At 35.5% G+C, this 17,259-nt stretch overlaps 2 protein-coding genes across 3 annotated transcripts in view; one reads left to right on the plus strand and one right to left on the minus strand.

Annotated features, from left to right (window-relative positions):
- The window catches only part of LOC138716278 (uncharacterized), a 193,713-nt gene that overhangs the window by 167,330 nt on the left and 9,124 nt on the right, over positions 1-17,259 (minus strand). The gene's annotated exons all lie outside the window — the stretch shown is intronic.
- LOC138716220 (cuticle protein 7-like) lies at positions 740-15,400 on the plus strand. The gene is made up of 3 exons (XM_069849058.1): positions 740-829; positions 8,710-8,886; positions 14,871-15,400. Exons 1-3 carry the CDS (start codon positions 815-817, stop codon positions 15,102-15,104), a joined length of 426 nt encoding a protein of 141 aa, XP_069705159.1. The 5' UTR covers positions 740-814; the 3' UTR covers positions 15,105-15,400.

The following is a 17,259-nucleotide window of genomic DNA, read 5'->3' on the forward strand; positions in this document are numbered from 1 at the left end:
TTGCCCCGACCGGGATTCGAACCCGGGCCACCTGGTTTCGCGGCCAGACGCGCTGACCGTTACTCCACAGGTGTGGACCATTAATTTGAACCTCAGTTTTCTGGATTTAACAGCTAGAAATTTTTTAATACTTGAGTCACTCTCCAGGATATATCCATAATAGGACATCATTCTGTAGGCATCTTATTAAGAGGCAAAACTTCTCACATTGCCTGTGGCATAGCTCACTCTATCACTTAAGTATGCGGTACAGCAGAATGGCAATCAAACCCTGCAGCTGACCACATCGGCCGATATGTTTAGTATGGAAGCATGGTTATTCGGAAGGTGTAATAATTGTATTTTTCACGGAAGACTTGTCACGCTGTTTCATTTATAGAGATCGACAGCGGACAAAGCATAAGTTTACAGCCATTGAAAAAAAGCGAGGTTTTCTGTCTCGCCTTTCTTCATACAAGCTATGAGGATATGTGAGTCAAGTACGCTATTACGGAAATGTTTATACGACGGAATGACAGCGCAAAAATTCTATTGTAATCCACTCAACGAGCATTAAGAAGCAAGGGAGAAATTCCTACAATGGTTTTCTGCATCATTTGTACCACTAGGTCCCATTTTCCCCTCTCCTGACGTCACTGATGTGAGCCGTCAGGCAGTTTCTAAAAACGGAGTATGCAATGCACTAAATTAGCCAATGCACTGAAATTATTTTAGTATAAAAGGAACCCATAAGGTGTGACAGATCAACAGTTCCCTACTGGATACCATTTAGTGATACAGTTCCAATCACGGACAAGCTTTTCTGTCTCCTAGCATGGCTCATCTTAAGGTAATCGTATCTCATTAACAATAATTTATTCAAGGACGCCATTATCGCAATACGGTTTTATTTTGTCACTAGCCGTACCCGTGCGCTCCGCTGCACCCGTTAGAAATAAATATAAAGTAATTACATAATTAAAATAGGACATTTGATCCAGGGAACATTTGTGTTTGATAGAAGGATAAATCGTTTAATATGTTACTTAATTTAAATTGTATCCAAATAATTAAAATGCGATCATTTTGGCCCAGAGACACTCATTTGGTGCAATGACAATTCCTTTAACATGTATCTTAATTTTTATTACATCCAACCATAGTTTAATGAAGATTGACATCATTTAGATTTAATGTGTATATTTTATTTTACTTGCTAAATGTTTCCATTGAATTATGGTAATAACTAATTTTAACCCTTGTTTTCTACGTATTCAGTAAATGGAGCTTGGCCCACTATGGTTCTGAACCCTTCAAATAACTTAAATTATATTATATTATATTATATTATATCAGAAGTTACTGTAATAACATTATAGCATTATGTCCATCTAGAGAAACTACACTTTCCAATGGTGAAATAATAATTAATTATACAAATCGGTTAATTTTGCTTCCGATATTACTTCATACAAACACAGAAACATTCTCTGTAGGCTATCTTTCATAGCTTTCGATTGTTGCTGTCCAAGGCCCCTTATAGACGAAGTCATTTGTTTTTTAATTCATTACACGGCCTTAGATGACAGTTATTTTAATTTTAAAACTCATTTATCTCATTAAATATCAGTCCTATCAAACTTTTTCAAGGAATAAACCTTATCGCAAATTATTTTTAAAGAAACTTTTGTTATGTAACATTTTTCACAAAAATCAATAATAAGCGAGATATTTCGATTTATTTAATTCAGACCCCCTTATAACCCCTCTTTTAAATAATGTATTTTGAATGCCATATAGCCTAAAATCTAAGTTACAACGAACTTAATTTATACTCCAATTTTCATCGAAATCCGTTCAGCCATTCTCGCGTGAAAAGGTAACAAACATACAGACAGACAGACAGACAGACATACAAACAAAAATTTCAAAAAGGGGATTTTCGGTTTCAGGGTTGTTAATTATATATGTTGGAACCAATTATTTTTGGAAAATCGAAAATTACCAGAAAAATTTCGGCTACAGATTTATTATTAGTATAGATATTATAACAAACCAAGACTGATGAAGCGATTAGTATTGTTACTAAATTTAATCAATCAATTCCACTTAAATTACAATACCATTATTATTATTATTATTATTATTATTATTATTATTACTAGACCACGAATGTTTTGCATTAAAAACCTGAAAATATTCATGCAACTATGCATTAAACTCGCGTTACGGAATGCGCGCTGGTTGAAGTCCTCATGGAGGAAGAAATTTTCTCATGAAATTTCGGCCAGTGTATGGGACCGGTTCTCACCCAGCATCGTGATGCACTTGGGGAGTTACGATAGGTAACGAAATTCGGCTGCGAAGGCCAGTTATAACGGCTGGGGGCATCATCGTGCTAACCACACGATACCGGATCATTCACCTCTGCTTCGGCATGTGAACGTGAGGCCAGCAACCGGCTGGCCGGTCTTGGCCCTTCAAGGGCTGTGGCGCCACGGATTATTTTATTATTATGCATTAAACACTGTTGAGATAAGTATCCATGCAATGGCACTCTGTTTTATTCATCTTCACAATTTCATGGCCGTCTAAACCGGTCATATAATCCACAAAACAGTTACGAACAGTTGAATGCTAAATCTTGTTACAATGAGTACACTGGGCTTTAAAAGAAATGCCGATACGATATTAAATCTTTTCCGAGGACTTTAGCAAACATGGCGAGGTGGAACGCTATTTTCCTGAGATTAGTTTTTAAAAACATGTAAATACGACTTTTATAACATATTCACGTTATTATTTAATATGAATTGATTTTACATTATTCATTACAACATTAATAATAATACTACACGAAAATAGTGAAACTGCAGTTTATATGGTATTCCACAGCCTTTCTTAATATGCATGGATGTTGTCACTGTTACAATCGATATATACGGTCAGTTACTATTGTTTCCTAAACGAAGTCTTCGTAGCAGGATAATATTTCAAATCGATAGCGATCAGAATAATAAGGGATAAACTGTAGAGTTTTATTTTTATTTTATTTTATTGGGTTATTTTACGACGCTGTATCAACATCTAGGTTATTTAGCGTCTGAATGAAATGAAGGTTTTTATTTTTTATTTTATTGGGTTATTTTACGACGCTGTATCAACATCTAGGTTATTTAGCGTCTGAATGATATGAAGGTGATAATGCCGGTGAAATGAGTCCGGGGTCCAGCACCGAAAGTTACCCAGCATTTGCTCGTATTTGATTGAGGGAAAACCCCGGAAAAAACCTCAACCAGATAACTTGCCCCGACCGGGATTCGAACCCGGGCCACCTGGTTTCGCGGCCAGACGTGCTGACCGTTACTCCACAGGTGTGGACGAAATGAAGGTGATAATGCCGGTGAAATGAGTCCGGGGTCCAGCACCGAAAGTTACCCAGCATTTGCTCGTATTGGGTTGAGGGAAAACCCCGGAAAAATCTCAACCAGGTAACTTGCTCCGACCGGGATTCGAACCCGGGCCACCTGGTTTCGCGGCCAGACGCGCTGACCGTTACTCCACAGGTGTGGACTAAACTGTAGATATGAATGTTAAAGGTATTGTATTAATTTTATACACATTGAATATCACTTTTCTTTGGCAGTGCGTAAAATGAATAGCAATAACTAAAGTGATTACCTTATGCCAGTGGCGGTTGGTAACTTAAATATAGGGGGTTGAATATTGTCGGTGACAGTACTTTTATACTCTTTAGCTGATGCAGCATTCTGCATGATCAGATTAAGCTGGCGCATAATAATGAACATAAGCTGCGTCTGTGTAAGTTTGCTAGACCAATGCTTGAGCACCACATAATGAGCCTCTCATGACTGAAGCACCATCATATGTGTGAGCGATCAGTTTCTTGGGACAAGTTCCTAAATGACGATCAAGCTCATGTGTTATGCTTTTAGCCAAAGATGTTGTATCATGACCAGTAGGAACAATGAAGTCCCAGAATCTTTCAACAGGTTTGTTGTTGTGGATGTCTGTAAATAACCACCATCTGAAATTTGTTGGAGACATCACTTGTTTCATCTGCAGTAACAGCTAGAAAGTCCACAGTTTTTATCTGCCGTGAAATCTCTTCATGACAGACTTCTAGCATAAACGCCAGAAGCTCGTTTTGAATGATTTTTGACGTCCCCTTGAAAACTGTTGAATTTTCTAGGTGGGTCTTTAGAGCGTAGTCTAGCTCAGCACTGAAATTTTTGAGACCACGAAATATGCCTAGATTAGAAGACGAAACCGTTTCATCGTGACTTCTCAGTGCTAATTCAAAGGAGTCACAGAATCTAATACAATTAATGATGGTATTTATCACGTTCAATGTTTCTTCTATAGGCACCGTCCAACTGAGCAGCAATATTTACAGTTCCCATGAAGGCTAAACTAAGGACATTTTTATGTCGGTTGACGATGCCTCGTGTTTCTTAACCCTTTCATTTAGAAGATGCACATCAATCATTCCTGTTTTAGTCCACATTTCTTCGCCACCAAATAACATACACGGAAACCAAATAGAGCATTCTTGACATTGCAGATGCACAACCAATAATGTTTTTCGAACATATTAGCATTAAAAATTCTGTTAAAAGTTCTACCCTTCGTAGAAATTATTTGCGAAAGCTTAATAGCAGGTTGGTCTACCAAGCCTTTTTATTTATATTTTCGCCTCTAATGATCTAGACAACAAAAACTCACACAACACCTGAAGCATAAAACGCGGTATAACGTACTATACAGCAATATGATCAAGAAGGCAGTGATTTCAAGGCGCGAAGCCTTGCGTCAAACGACGTGTGTATACCAAACACGTTATAAGTGTATACACGTCATAAACTGTCCGCTAGCGAAGGCCACGCCTCCAGAGTTTCTCCCCGCACCTGGCCCTTTAGTACCCAAAGTCCCTCAGCAGACACAGAGTTAACAAGGCTAGTACAGATGAACATACAAGTGCTCTACAGATAATAGGACTATTTCTTATTATGTTTAGAAGAGTATATAGGATTACTGGTAAGTCGTTAATGATTATTATACACATTATTTATTTATAAAATTTCTGGGGGTAGCGCTAACTTGCTACTCCCTTCTAGAGGCACCCCTGCCTTATGCACTAGTGTTTTAAAGGCTCACTTCACACACTTATAACAGTGGGTAAAATGCAACTTTAAGCACTATTGTAAAAAATATATATATTTTAGAGCTTTAATAATACGATATAAATGAAAATAATTTAAAGTAATAAGTGTTAAGAAGCTATATTGCACATAAGACGATTTTCCCCTCAGTAAAAAAAAAAAAAGCATTTGTCTTCATAAATCCATTTCTTAAAATATCTTCTGCTACTTTTTTCTTTCGGCATGTAGGCGGTTAAACTTGTAAGCAGATCGATGACTGTACTGGTTCTTTCTTTGATTGTGTAGTAAAGCTTGTTGAAATGAAAATTTTCACTCCACGAGACTTCATCATCGCAGATGTTTAAATAAGCCGACAGTCAGTTTTGTTTCTATGAAATCAGAGCGCACTAGCAGCATTTTCTTCGCAGCAGTTCCAAGACCAACAATACGTAACTTTATTGTCGCAGATGCCTGAATACATTCATTTTTGGTTCTACGAAATCAGAGTAAAAGATGGTAAAAGTCTGAATGACTTCTAGGTGACGCGTATTTTCGCACTGGCTCGTGAAAAATTACACTTACAAGGCTAGTATCTGCACAGAGCAGCAGCTAGCCTCACGTTAGCTTATACACTAGGGACATGTAACCATTGTAGTCGCAAGCAATTTCAAGTCCTTAACAGTAATTACGGTAAATAATTACTAGTTTTATTTCTGATATAACTGATATAATTGAATTTAAAAGGAAAACATTTAAAAGCAGTTATTTAAAATTTTGGAATCTTATTCCGTATTCGCAAAACAAACTCAGTACTTGTTTATCATACAACAGGTAGCTAAGTTTTCCACGAGTTCTTTAAAAAATAATACAAAATTGTTAACTGACTCCCATTGGAGGTAGCCCAGAAGGGCTCAGTATACTCTCCTACATGAATTTTAAAATATTAAATGTTTACATGAATTTGACAGAAAATTAAAATAAACATATTATATGAATTATAAAGTGAAGAAAGAGAAATTAAACAGAGTGAATATGATGACTCAAAATTTGGCAAGAGCGTTTCAAAACTGAAATTATGATGTCAGTAGTAAGTGTCACTGGTAGTTCAAAAGTCTTCCTGAAGCTTTCAAAGAGCTTGGGAATCACACCACAAGCTCCAATAAGAAGACCAATCACCTCACTGTTTTCAAGCTGGTATTTTGCTTTGAAGTAATCAACTGTTGGCAGATAAATGTTGATCTTTTCTTGATTGACATCCTCCGGCTGGCTACTCCCCATTTCAATCCTTATGGTAGGATCAATTTATATAACCTTTCTTGGCAGTCTGGGAATACGCTATGATGTCAATACGTCTAGAGGAGCTATTAGTAGCAAGGCAAAAAACTTCCTCTTCTACTGTCCAAGACTTTTTTTTTTTCAAAGCAGTTGCAATTAAGGATCGAACATGATGGTGTCTGGCATTTCGGAGGAGTAAACCTCTGTTACACTGACCTTGGACGTGGGCAAGGGTTTCAGTCTCCGGGCATCCATGTCTGCACCGGGATCCGTCCAAAGAGCGACCAGGTACTCCTCTAACTGCTGCTAAATTGGCGTTCATTTTAAGGCAGGTTACCCATTCAGATGTAGATAGTCCAGACTTATTAAAAATCCAGGCATTGGCTTTAGGTACTTGGCTGTACAATTCTACACCTCTGCCTCTTCCAGGCATTACATTCCAAGATTCGAATTCTGTATTTCTTAATTCCTCTCTTAATTTCCTAGTCACAGATTTACGAAGTTCAACTACTGGAATGAATAAAATTTCTTTTTTTCAAGTGATGTCCAGAAATAAAGTTTCTTTATAAACTAGTTTTTTTTTTTAATTCTGACTGTTACTAATGTTAACATCTTGGTCTTGCAAACCAATATTCAAAGTGTTGAAGTGTTTGAAAAATATGTAAGTAAGGAAGACAGTCTAAGAAGTCAATGAGAACTAGAAAATAGGTTTGCATATTTCGATTTCTCATCTTGGAGGTACCCGTACATTAAGTTGGTTTTGTTTTAGATTTTACAGGAGAAATATTTTTAGAATGGGATTAAGTACCGGTACGGTAGTGCAAGGGAAAGGGTCGCAAACAATGTCTGGCCCAAAAGTGGGTCGCGCCTTGGGAACCACTGCCGTAACCAGTGTTGCCAATTCAGCGGTTTCCCCGCTATATCTAGCGCTTTTCGGCGTTAGTTTAGCGGGTAAAATTTATGAAATTTGTATTACTGATATAGGGATTTAGTGGGTACTAGCCGTATCCGTGCGCTCCGCTGCACTCGTTAGAAATAAATATAAAGTAATTACATAATTAAAATAGAACATTTGATCCAGGGAACATTCGTGTTTGATAGAAGGATAAATCGTTTATTATGTTACTTAATTTAAATTGTATTAAAAAATTAAAATGCGATCATTTTGATCCAGAGACCACTCATTTGGTCTTAAAAATTATTTTAGGAAATACAGGAAACGAATGCCTATCAAGTTTTCTGTGCATAAGAAGCTATTTTAATCTTTTTATTTCAGTAGGTTATTTTACGACGCTTTATCAACAGCTTAGGTTATTTAGCGTCTGAATGAGATGAAGGTGATAATGCCGGTGAAATGAGTCCGGCGTCCAGCACCGAAAGTTACCCAGCATTTGCTCATATTGGGTTGAGGGAAAACCCCGGAAAAAACCTCAATATTTTAATCTTACCTGTCCTCGATTCACTCAGAAGTTACTGTAATAACATTATAGCATTATGTCCATCTAGAGAAACTACACTTTCCAATGGTGAAATAATAATTAATTATACAAATCGGTTAATTTAGCTTCCGATATTACTTCATACAAACACAGAAACATTCTCTGTAGGCTATGCTTCATAGCTTTCGATTGTTGTTGTCCAAGGCCCCTTATAGACGAAGTCATTTGTTTTTCATTTCATTACACTGCCTTAGATGGCGTTGTTATTGTAATTTTGAAACTCATTTATCTCATTAAATATCAGTTCTACCAAAATTTTGCATGGAATAAAACTTATCGGAAATTATTTTTAAAGAAACTTTTGTTATGTAATATTTTTCATGAAAATTAATAATAAGGGAGATATTTCGATCTATTTAATTCAAGCCTTCTTATAACCTCCCATTTAAATAAAATATTTTGAATGCCATATAGCCTAAATTCTAAGTTACAACGAACTTAATTTATATTCCAGTTTTCATATAAATCGGTTCAGCCATTATCGCGTGAAAAGGTAACAAACATCCAGACAGACATACAAAAATTTCAAAAAAGCGATTTTCGGTTTCAGGGTGGTTAATTATATATGTTAGGACCAATTATTTTTGGAAAATCGAAAATTACCAGAAAAATTTCGGCTACAGATTTATTATTAGTATAGATTTTTTGCACTCACAGCGGCAAAATAATGTAATTTTACATTGACAATATAGCAATTTAGCGGTTTCTGCGGCTTCACAGCGGATTTTTAAGAATCGAATTAGCAACACTGGCCGTAACAGTTTTCAGAGTGGTCCCTGCATGCATTGTTGCAGGTCCTGGTAACCGTCGCCGTGTTGGCGGCCGTGTGGCAGCACGCTAGCGCTGGTGGACACCACGGAGGGCACGGCCATGCTCACTCCTTCGCCCACTTCCACGGCCCCGTCGTCGGCCCCGCCGAGCCCGTGCATGTGGGGCATGCGCACGGACATGGACACGCAGTGGACTATGTGGTACGTTGCAACAATGGCGCCGTCTGGCAGCATTTTATGACGTCTCCGAAGTCGATGGCCACATAAAATCCTGAGAGCGCACGAGCCACAAAGGGCTATATGCAAGTCCCCTCCCTGCATGCTGCTATTTTCGTTACAGTTAATTACTACGGGTATGCAAGCAGTTTCTTGTGCTCGGCAGGAAGTTTTGATTCTGAGGCCGAATTCTGAGTTTCCTTAAGGGAAGACTCCACTGAAAATTACGAAAATTTTTCCTAATTTTTCTTTAGCTATTTCACTTATTCAGAATTTATATTTTCATACCCCAAATGGATTCAGCTCAATTCTGATTACAAATACTCGTATGTTTACACTTTTTAAATTAAGGCTGGAAGGGGGCGTGGAAATTAAAGAGCTGTCAAAATTGTTTTTCATCGAAGAATTCTTTTTTAAAATTTCTGATTACAAATCTAGTAACTTTTTGTTGGCTCCCTGAAGTTGCTAGCTGAATGTAGCGAAGGAGAATATCAATTTAATAAATTTTATTTTCAAATCTATTTTTCGTTGATTCAACACCAACTTTCTTATGCCAAATATTAATCAATCTGGATTAAATTTTACTGCAAGTATTTATGAGGTAGCTGCATGTTTCTATGCATTTATTTTGTGAGAAATGCTGCTAGTGTATTTTATTAATATTTTTCTTAATGCTGCTAGTTTATTTTATTAATATTTTTCTTAAGAAAAACTAGTAGCATTTCTCACAAAATAAATGCATAGAAACATGCAGCTACCTCATAAATACTTGCAGTAAAAATTTCATCCAGATTGATTAATATTTGGCATAAGAAAGTTGGTGTTCAATTAACAAAAATGAACACAGAAAAATAGATTTGAAAATAAAATGAATATTTATGTAAATTAATATTCTCCTCCGCTACATTCATCTAGTAACTTCAGGGAGCCAACAAAAAGTTACTAGATTTGTAATCAGAAATTTAAAAAAAGAATTCTTCGACGAAAAACAATTTTGACAGCTCTTTAAATTCCATGCCCCCGTCCAGCCTTAATTTAAAAAGTGTAAACATACGAGTATTTGTAATCAGAATTGAGCTGAATCCATTTGGGGTATGGAAATATAAATTCTGAATAAATGAAATAGCTAAAAAAAATTAGGAAAAATTTTCATGATTTTCAGTGGAGTCTTCCCTTAAACCTTACATACACAATACTTTTGAAAAGGTACACCATGACTCTTATTACACATACACGCACATTCATTCATTCATAGTTTTCTGCCTAAGGGCAAGTCCTTCACTGCAAATCCAGATTTTTTAATCTCCCCTTTTCTTCTCCTAAGAAGACGCTTGTATAATTTTTAAAACTACAATTTTCATCCAAAATTTGTGAAATTTAAACTACATAAATAGGCCTACAATACTATCATCTGTACAAAATTTGGTGTCAGAACTAACAGTTTTGAAATTAAATTGTTTAAATATATTTTATACTGACGTCACTAAAAAGACTGCTTGCGTCGAAGTTTTCAATTTTTTTTTTTTCATATTTGCTCTAAAGGTTGAAAATAGTCGTGGGAATAAAAATTAATTACCTTTTTGTGCTCAATCTAAATGGAGAGTCACAATAATTGTTTAATTACCATTACAGCACATTTTATTACAAGTTCAAAATGAATATGCCTCAAAGGAACTTAATATCATCATCATCATCATCATCATCATCATCATCATCATCATCATCATCATCATACAAGGATTAAGCCATAGGCTCGTTCCGGTTTCATGAAAGCTAGAATTGTTAAAACTGTTCAGACCATCTTCTGTGTGGAGGTCTATAACTTAACAACAGTTTTGGAAATCTTTCTTCTGGCATTCTATCAATACTAGTGGCTTGTGCAGCAAATGCTGCAAACTAAGTTCATTAGACGTTCAAATAAACATTTTTCAGATTTATTTTCAATGAAGAATACCAGACATTCTGAAAGTTATTTGCTTCCATAATAATGAAACATAGTCTCTCTCGAGCCAATATTGAAGAGAACCACGCATATAAATATCTACACCACACCGCCATTAAATATATGAAAAAGACCCAACCCCACTTGATTAATAACTATAAAAATATTTGATTTTTAATAATATTATTATCTTACGTAAGTTTTATAGCTTTCAGTAACATATACTATATAGCCGCCACTCAGTAAAATATAGAAATCAAAATCTAATTTAAGTTATTCTCTACATCTACTTATATAACCCCAAAACGTTTCACTTTCATATCATCAATATAGCATTAATATGTATAATTAATGAAAAATAGTCACATCACGGCATTAACTACAATAATATTTCTAATAGTAATAATGTAATCAAACCATCTCAAGTTTTGTAGTTTTTAATATCCAATACACAGCTGTACCTAGAAAATTACACACCACAGAATCGAACCTGTAAATTATTTTTAGTAAGTTAAGTTTTTAATAACCAATTTAATTTGAGCTCTAAATATGTCAGCATTCTTGCAGATCATGGCCTTCGTGTAATATTGTTTACTGTAGTGTGTGTTTTGTTTTATTCTGAAATGCAACACGGCCGACTTGATGCTCGCTTCGCTTCTCCTGAATGCAATTAGCTAGTTCTCAAAACTGACGACAGATGGATTTTGGAAAATAGGAAAATTATGTAGGAAAATTGACATTTCACTGAAAACTACTATTTTTCCGAAAAACTTTGGGTTCCAAGCTTCAAAATGAGGGGCCATTTATTAAAATCCTTTCAGCCGTTTTCCCGTAATTTCCATTACCAGTTCAAATTATATATATAGATATTGTTTCCAGGCGTTGCTATATTTAACTATTCGATCAGTGAGTTTGAAAATATTTAATTCGTTTCTTATATCTTCATTTCGTTTTTTTATCTAGTAGAGTATATCCTGCTATATTTCTTAGAAATCTTTATTATTAACATATCATATAAATATTGATTAAAATTTGTTTATCAACATTTAATTGACCTCTGTGAGAAGTTTCAGACCGATCTGACAATAACTGTTTGCAAGGTTTTTTTTTTAATAAACTGCTTACAATTTTAAATCCAGCAAACATTATAAAAAATGTCTCAACTCACGCACCGTATGATTGGCCACATTTGATTACGAGTATGTCAGGTGAAGAATACAATGCGTGCAGTTCTGCGTTGTGTAACTCCATTCTCCTGTAACTTCATCCCTCTTAGCCCCAATATTTTCCTAAGCACCTCAATCTCAAACACCCTTCACCTCTGTTCCTCTCTCAAAGTGAGAGTCTAAGTTTCACAACCGGTAATATAACTGCTTTATAAATTCTAACTTTCAGCTTTTTCTAGAGCAGACTAAATGACAAATGCTTCTCAACCAAATAATAACAAGCATTTCCTGTATTTATTCTGTGTTTAATTTCATTTATATGTCTTACACTCCAAGGAATTTGAATTTTTCCACCTTTCCAAATGATACATTTCGAATTTTTATATTTCCATTTCGTACTATGTTCTGGTCACGACACATTATCATATACTTTGATTTTCGGAGTATATTTCCAAACCTATCTCCTTACTTGCCTCAATAAATTCCCGTGTTTTCCTTAATCGTTTGTGGATTTTTCCTAACATATTCACGTCTATTTCCTCATTTTGAATTCGCATTTATCTTGGATTGAAGTCATAAGAAAGGGCGAGATGAAACAGCGATGAAAGAAGATATTTCGATGATCTCATAGCTTTATATTATTTTTGCATTTCTAGTAACATGCTTTTTCTAGAGCACAGTTTTTTCGACCTTGTAATACTCGCGGACCGGGAAAAGATAGAGAAAAAAGTTTGTATCAAGCTGTTTTAGTGTTTATTTTTAACATTGATTAATAAAATTTACAATATTTAAATTCAAAATTTTAGAATCAATCAGCAAATAGTTTATCCTTCTTCTCTCAAAGTCACTGGTATTTACTCAGTGCGGTGTCTATTATTATTTGGCAATTCTTCCTCCTCCCCCCACCCCGATTCTCATTCCAACGTTGACACTGCAAGACATAGTGCGGCACCAAGATTTATTCCGTTCCTGTATTTTGTCTTAAGTGAAGAGACGGACGAGAAACTTCCTTCGTGTGTGTATATAGTTGACAAAGTTACCAAAAATGTTAAAGCTTTTCTACTGAGATCTGGACATTCTTCATTCACAGATACCGAGAAATGATTCAGTGGCTTGGTTTTGAATCTGGTGGTTAAAGTTACATTTTATTTTATTTTCTTGCTTTATTAAAAATCTATAAATATGCAACGAGTACTAAAATAATTGAATCTACGAATTTACTGTGAACTAGCAAAATAATTTCGTGATCCGGTACCAGTCTGCGATCCGGCGGTTGAAAAACGCTGTCAACAGTCCGAAAACTGGCTGGAATCTTTTTTTTAGTAGGTTATTTTATGACGCTTTACCAACATCTAGGTTATTTAGCGTCTGAATGTGATGAAGGTGATAATGCCGGTGAAATGAGTCCGGGGTCAAACACCGAAAGTTACCCAGCATTTGCTCATATTGGGTTGAGGGAAAACCGAGGAAAAAACCTCAACCAGGTAACTTGCCCCGACCGGGAATCGAACCCGGGCCACCTGGTTTCGCGGCTAGACGTGCTAACCGTTACTCCACAGGTGTGGACGGCTGGAATCTTATAAGCGACACCAATAAGACATCACTCATGAGGAAACTAAGCCAGGAGATAATGGGGTAGGGGGGCCAGTTCCTTTCCCCGTCCATTGCATACGTCGCTGACTAGTAACATCCCATGTAATTTTCTTATTGCCGTATTTCCTTGTCCAACTCTACTGGCAACCTCCTGTATATCACGACCATCTTTCATGATTTTTACACCAAGCTTCTTCAACAATTATTTTAAAACACTGTGGTTATTTCGAAACGAGTAATTATTAGGGATATGATTTTGTGGTGGTTATGTTGCTCCTATTTCGGTGCTTTTGTACCATCATTTCGGTGAATATTTAATGGAAATATGAAGATCTGGATTAATATTTCATGAAAATATCAGGATTCGGCATAAAAATTGATATTATGTACAAAATGTAGAAATTCAGTTACTTAATTTAATTGCTACAAATTTCATAATACTTTCAATATTATGGGAGTTAAATTACATATCTATTTTCTTTCTTGAAACGTAGACCTACTTCCAGTCATTGCTTAACGTCTGTTTTCACATATTTAGAAAAAGTACTGAAAAGTATACCTACTCTGACCAATCCACAAACCGGGATAAGTTCAATCTGATCCCAAGCAACAAATGTTCACAGCACTTAACTATCCTACTCTTGAATAGTTTCAACAATGAACATGACAAACGAACTCGTCGATAAGACAGAAAATCTTTTTGTATGTCGAAAATTCTCTATCATTATAAGTATTTGAACTTTCGTCTGATACAAGTTTCATATCTAGTAGGCTTACGAATACTCTTGTTTCTGCAAAAATTTGCTTACAGCTGACGCAAAGCTTTTATTTGAAACGATTATGTGTTTGTTTTTGCGAGTATTTCGTCAAAAATGAAACATGTTTCAAGTATTAATTTCGTAACCACGAGGCTACTTCGTTGAAATTATTATATTTCGCGATATTTCGAGGTAAAATGCCATCCATTTTCTAGATTACCTTCGTGATAGTAATGTCTTTTTTGCGAATACAATTAAGTTTTCAAACACTTCGCGTATTTCGTTAATACCAAAATATTACACCCCTAGGCCTAGTAATTATACTACAACAATGGAGCAATGATAGAATAAGGAGAGCAAGTTTTTCGGGAAGATAGTCTCTATGGACGCCTTTCTGCTATAATTCGTAGAAAATATTCCTAATACTAAACCGTACTTTCTGGTGAGACGCTGAGCGGTTTTTACGAACTCTGTGGTCGCTAAACTTACGGCGTGTTTTTTTTTTTACAGGCTCACCCTAAGTACGACTACTCGTACGGAGTGACTGACCACAAGACTGGAGACTCCCACGGCCAGAAGGAGTCCCGCGACGGACACAAGGTTGTGGGCGAGTACTCCCTGAAGGAACCCGGCGGCAACGTCAGGACCGTCAAGTACGTGGCGGACAAGGACGGCTTCCACGCACACGTCATCAACAGCAATGGCAACGACCACTCCGGGGCTCATCACGGTCATGGGCATTAATAGGCAACATTCACAATGATTTTGTTTTCTAATTGTTGATAGTCGTTTGTTTAATCACTCTTTCTCTGCCATTTCACGATCCATTTTCGTCTTCCTATTATATCAATAATCGTTCGTTCATCTACGACTGCTTTTTTAGTTATTTTTCGAAGGACAAACGAAAACTGTCCATTTCTATTGTTGTAAATAGTATTAATTCGCCTGTTTTTTTTTATCTGTCACTTATTTATATGTAATTTTGCAATGTTTTTATGTTAATATTGCGATTATAAATAAAGTATCTGTTACTATAACAACTGTCCTTAATTAATTTGTTTTACCAATTTCATGATCATAATATTATGAGGTTTGTTCGTTGCAGTTACAACTGTCATGAGCATGCGCACATCGACTTTTCTGCTCGTAAAATCCAAGTGCGCATGCTCATGACAGCTGCAAACTGTAGGAAACTGCTATACAAACAAGAGTCTAGGGAGCGTAAGCAATTCTGCTCCTCGCAATGCCGAATGAGGGCGGAAAGAGGCGAATGCTATACATACTATGCCGAATGACAGCGAAAGCCGTAGAGAGGAAGAAGGCAATAGTGCTCCTCGGAATGCCGTGCGGTGTGGAGATTTTGTATTTTAAATTAAATTAAACTTATCTTTAAAGACCTGTATTTCAGCATCTGCGTACATATGACATGATTCACCATTATTGTGTTTGTCCGAAGATGAGAAGGGAAATTCTGCACGTGCTCACTGATGTAATAATATAGTTTTTATGTTAAAATATATCTTGAGGTAGGCCTAACTGAATTTGCGGTCATTATCTGTATTATAATTAAATATAAATAAATCTAATTACAATTAAAATGGCAATGTTAATGCACAAAACAGATGTATACGTTCATTTGAACTTCACAACAATGTAAACGCAAAGAACAATTTGTTTAAAGCATTTCTTAATTAATTTTTGATGTTTCCAATTCCGCCAACATAATATAATAATTTCTGAATTCCCATAACAATTGTAAAATAAGAAAAATACCAATGTACAACAATGCTTTCCGGCATTGTTAGTAGTAAATATATCCTACATCAGTATAATAATATATACCAATATTCCTCAATTCAATGAATATTTGTGAAGGAACTATAAAAAAAAACCTTTAAAATTAAGATTATTCTAATAATTTTCACACCTCTGTAATGCAGACAATGACCGAAAATTCAGTTAGGTCTACCTCAAGATATATTTTAACATAAAACTATATTATTACATCAGTGAGCACGTGACCGCACGGCATTCCGAGGAGCAGTATTGCCTGCTTCCTCTTTTACGGCTGTCGCTGTCATTCAGCATAGCGGGTATAATATTCGTGTCTTTCCGCCCTCATTCGGCATTGCGAGGAGCAGAATTGCTTACGCTCCCTAGACTCTTGTCTATACAAACAAATCTCTAACCATACCACTAGTATCTTAAAAGTTAAAACAGACTTGCTTTCTGGATTGCACAAAAAAGGCATTCTTTATCATTGCATTCATTTACAAATTGTACGAATTAAGGGATATGCAATTACCTGTCTTAAAATTACTTTTTAACTAGAAAAATTTCGTTTGGGGTAGTGGGAAAAAATCTGCGTATGAGTATGGAAATTCACGAATACTGATCTTTTCTTAAAAATTTAATAAAATATGCACTTATAAGTAAACATGTTAAAATATGTATGTAAGCAGATATTTAGAATGTCAAAATATGTAAAAGTATGTGCTTCGAAAATTTACCATGACACTAAAAATTACCTAATTTGCAAATAATTTTAAATGGTCATATTATGTTTTACTAGCAAATCAAAAATATCTATTTACATAATTATTCGAACCCTAATATTATGTACTGAGGGAACTTCAGTTATCTTTTTATATACATCTCTTTAGTGGAAAAGTATCAAAAGTCTTTTGCCTTTAATATACATTTTGAAATACACAAAAATTATACAATTGTTACAAAAACTCGGTAATCAGCATCCACCAGTCTGTAATGGATTAATTTCTTTTTACAGTTTTAACATTATTATGTACGTTTCCTATTGTTTGCAAAATAAATTATTATTTAGCATTTTGTTGGTATAGAAGTAATGAAGATTATATCGTCCCAAAGGATTAACGAATGA

The sequence above is a fragment of the Periplaneta americana genome, chromosome 16 (genome assembly GCF_040183065.1).
Source record: "Periplaneta americana isolate PAMFEO1 chromosome 16, P.americana_PAMFEO1_priV1, whole genome shotgun sequence".
In the NCBI taxonomy this organism is placed as follows: Eukaryota; Metazoa; Arthropoda; class Insecta; order Blattodea; family Blattidae; genus Periplaneta; species Periplaneta americana.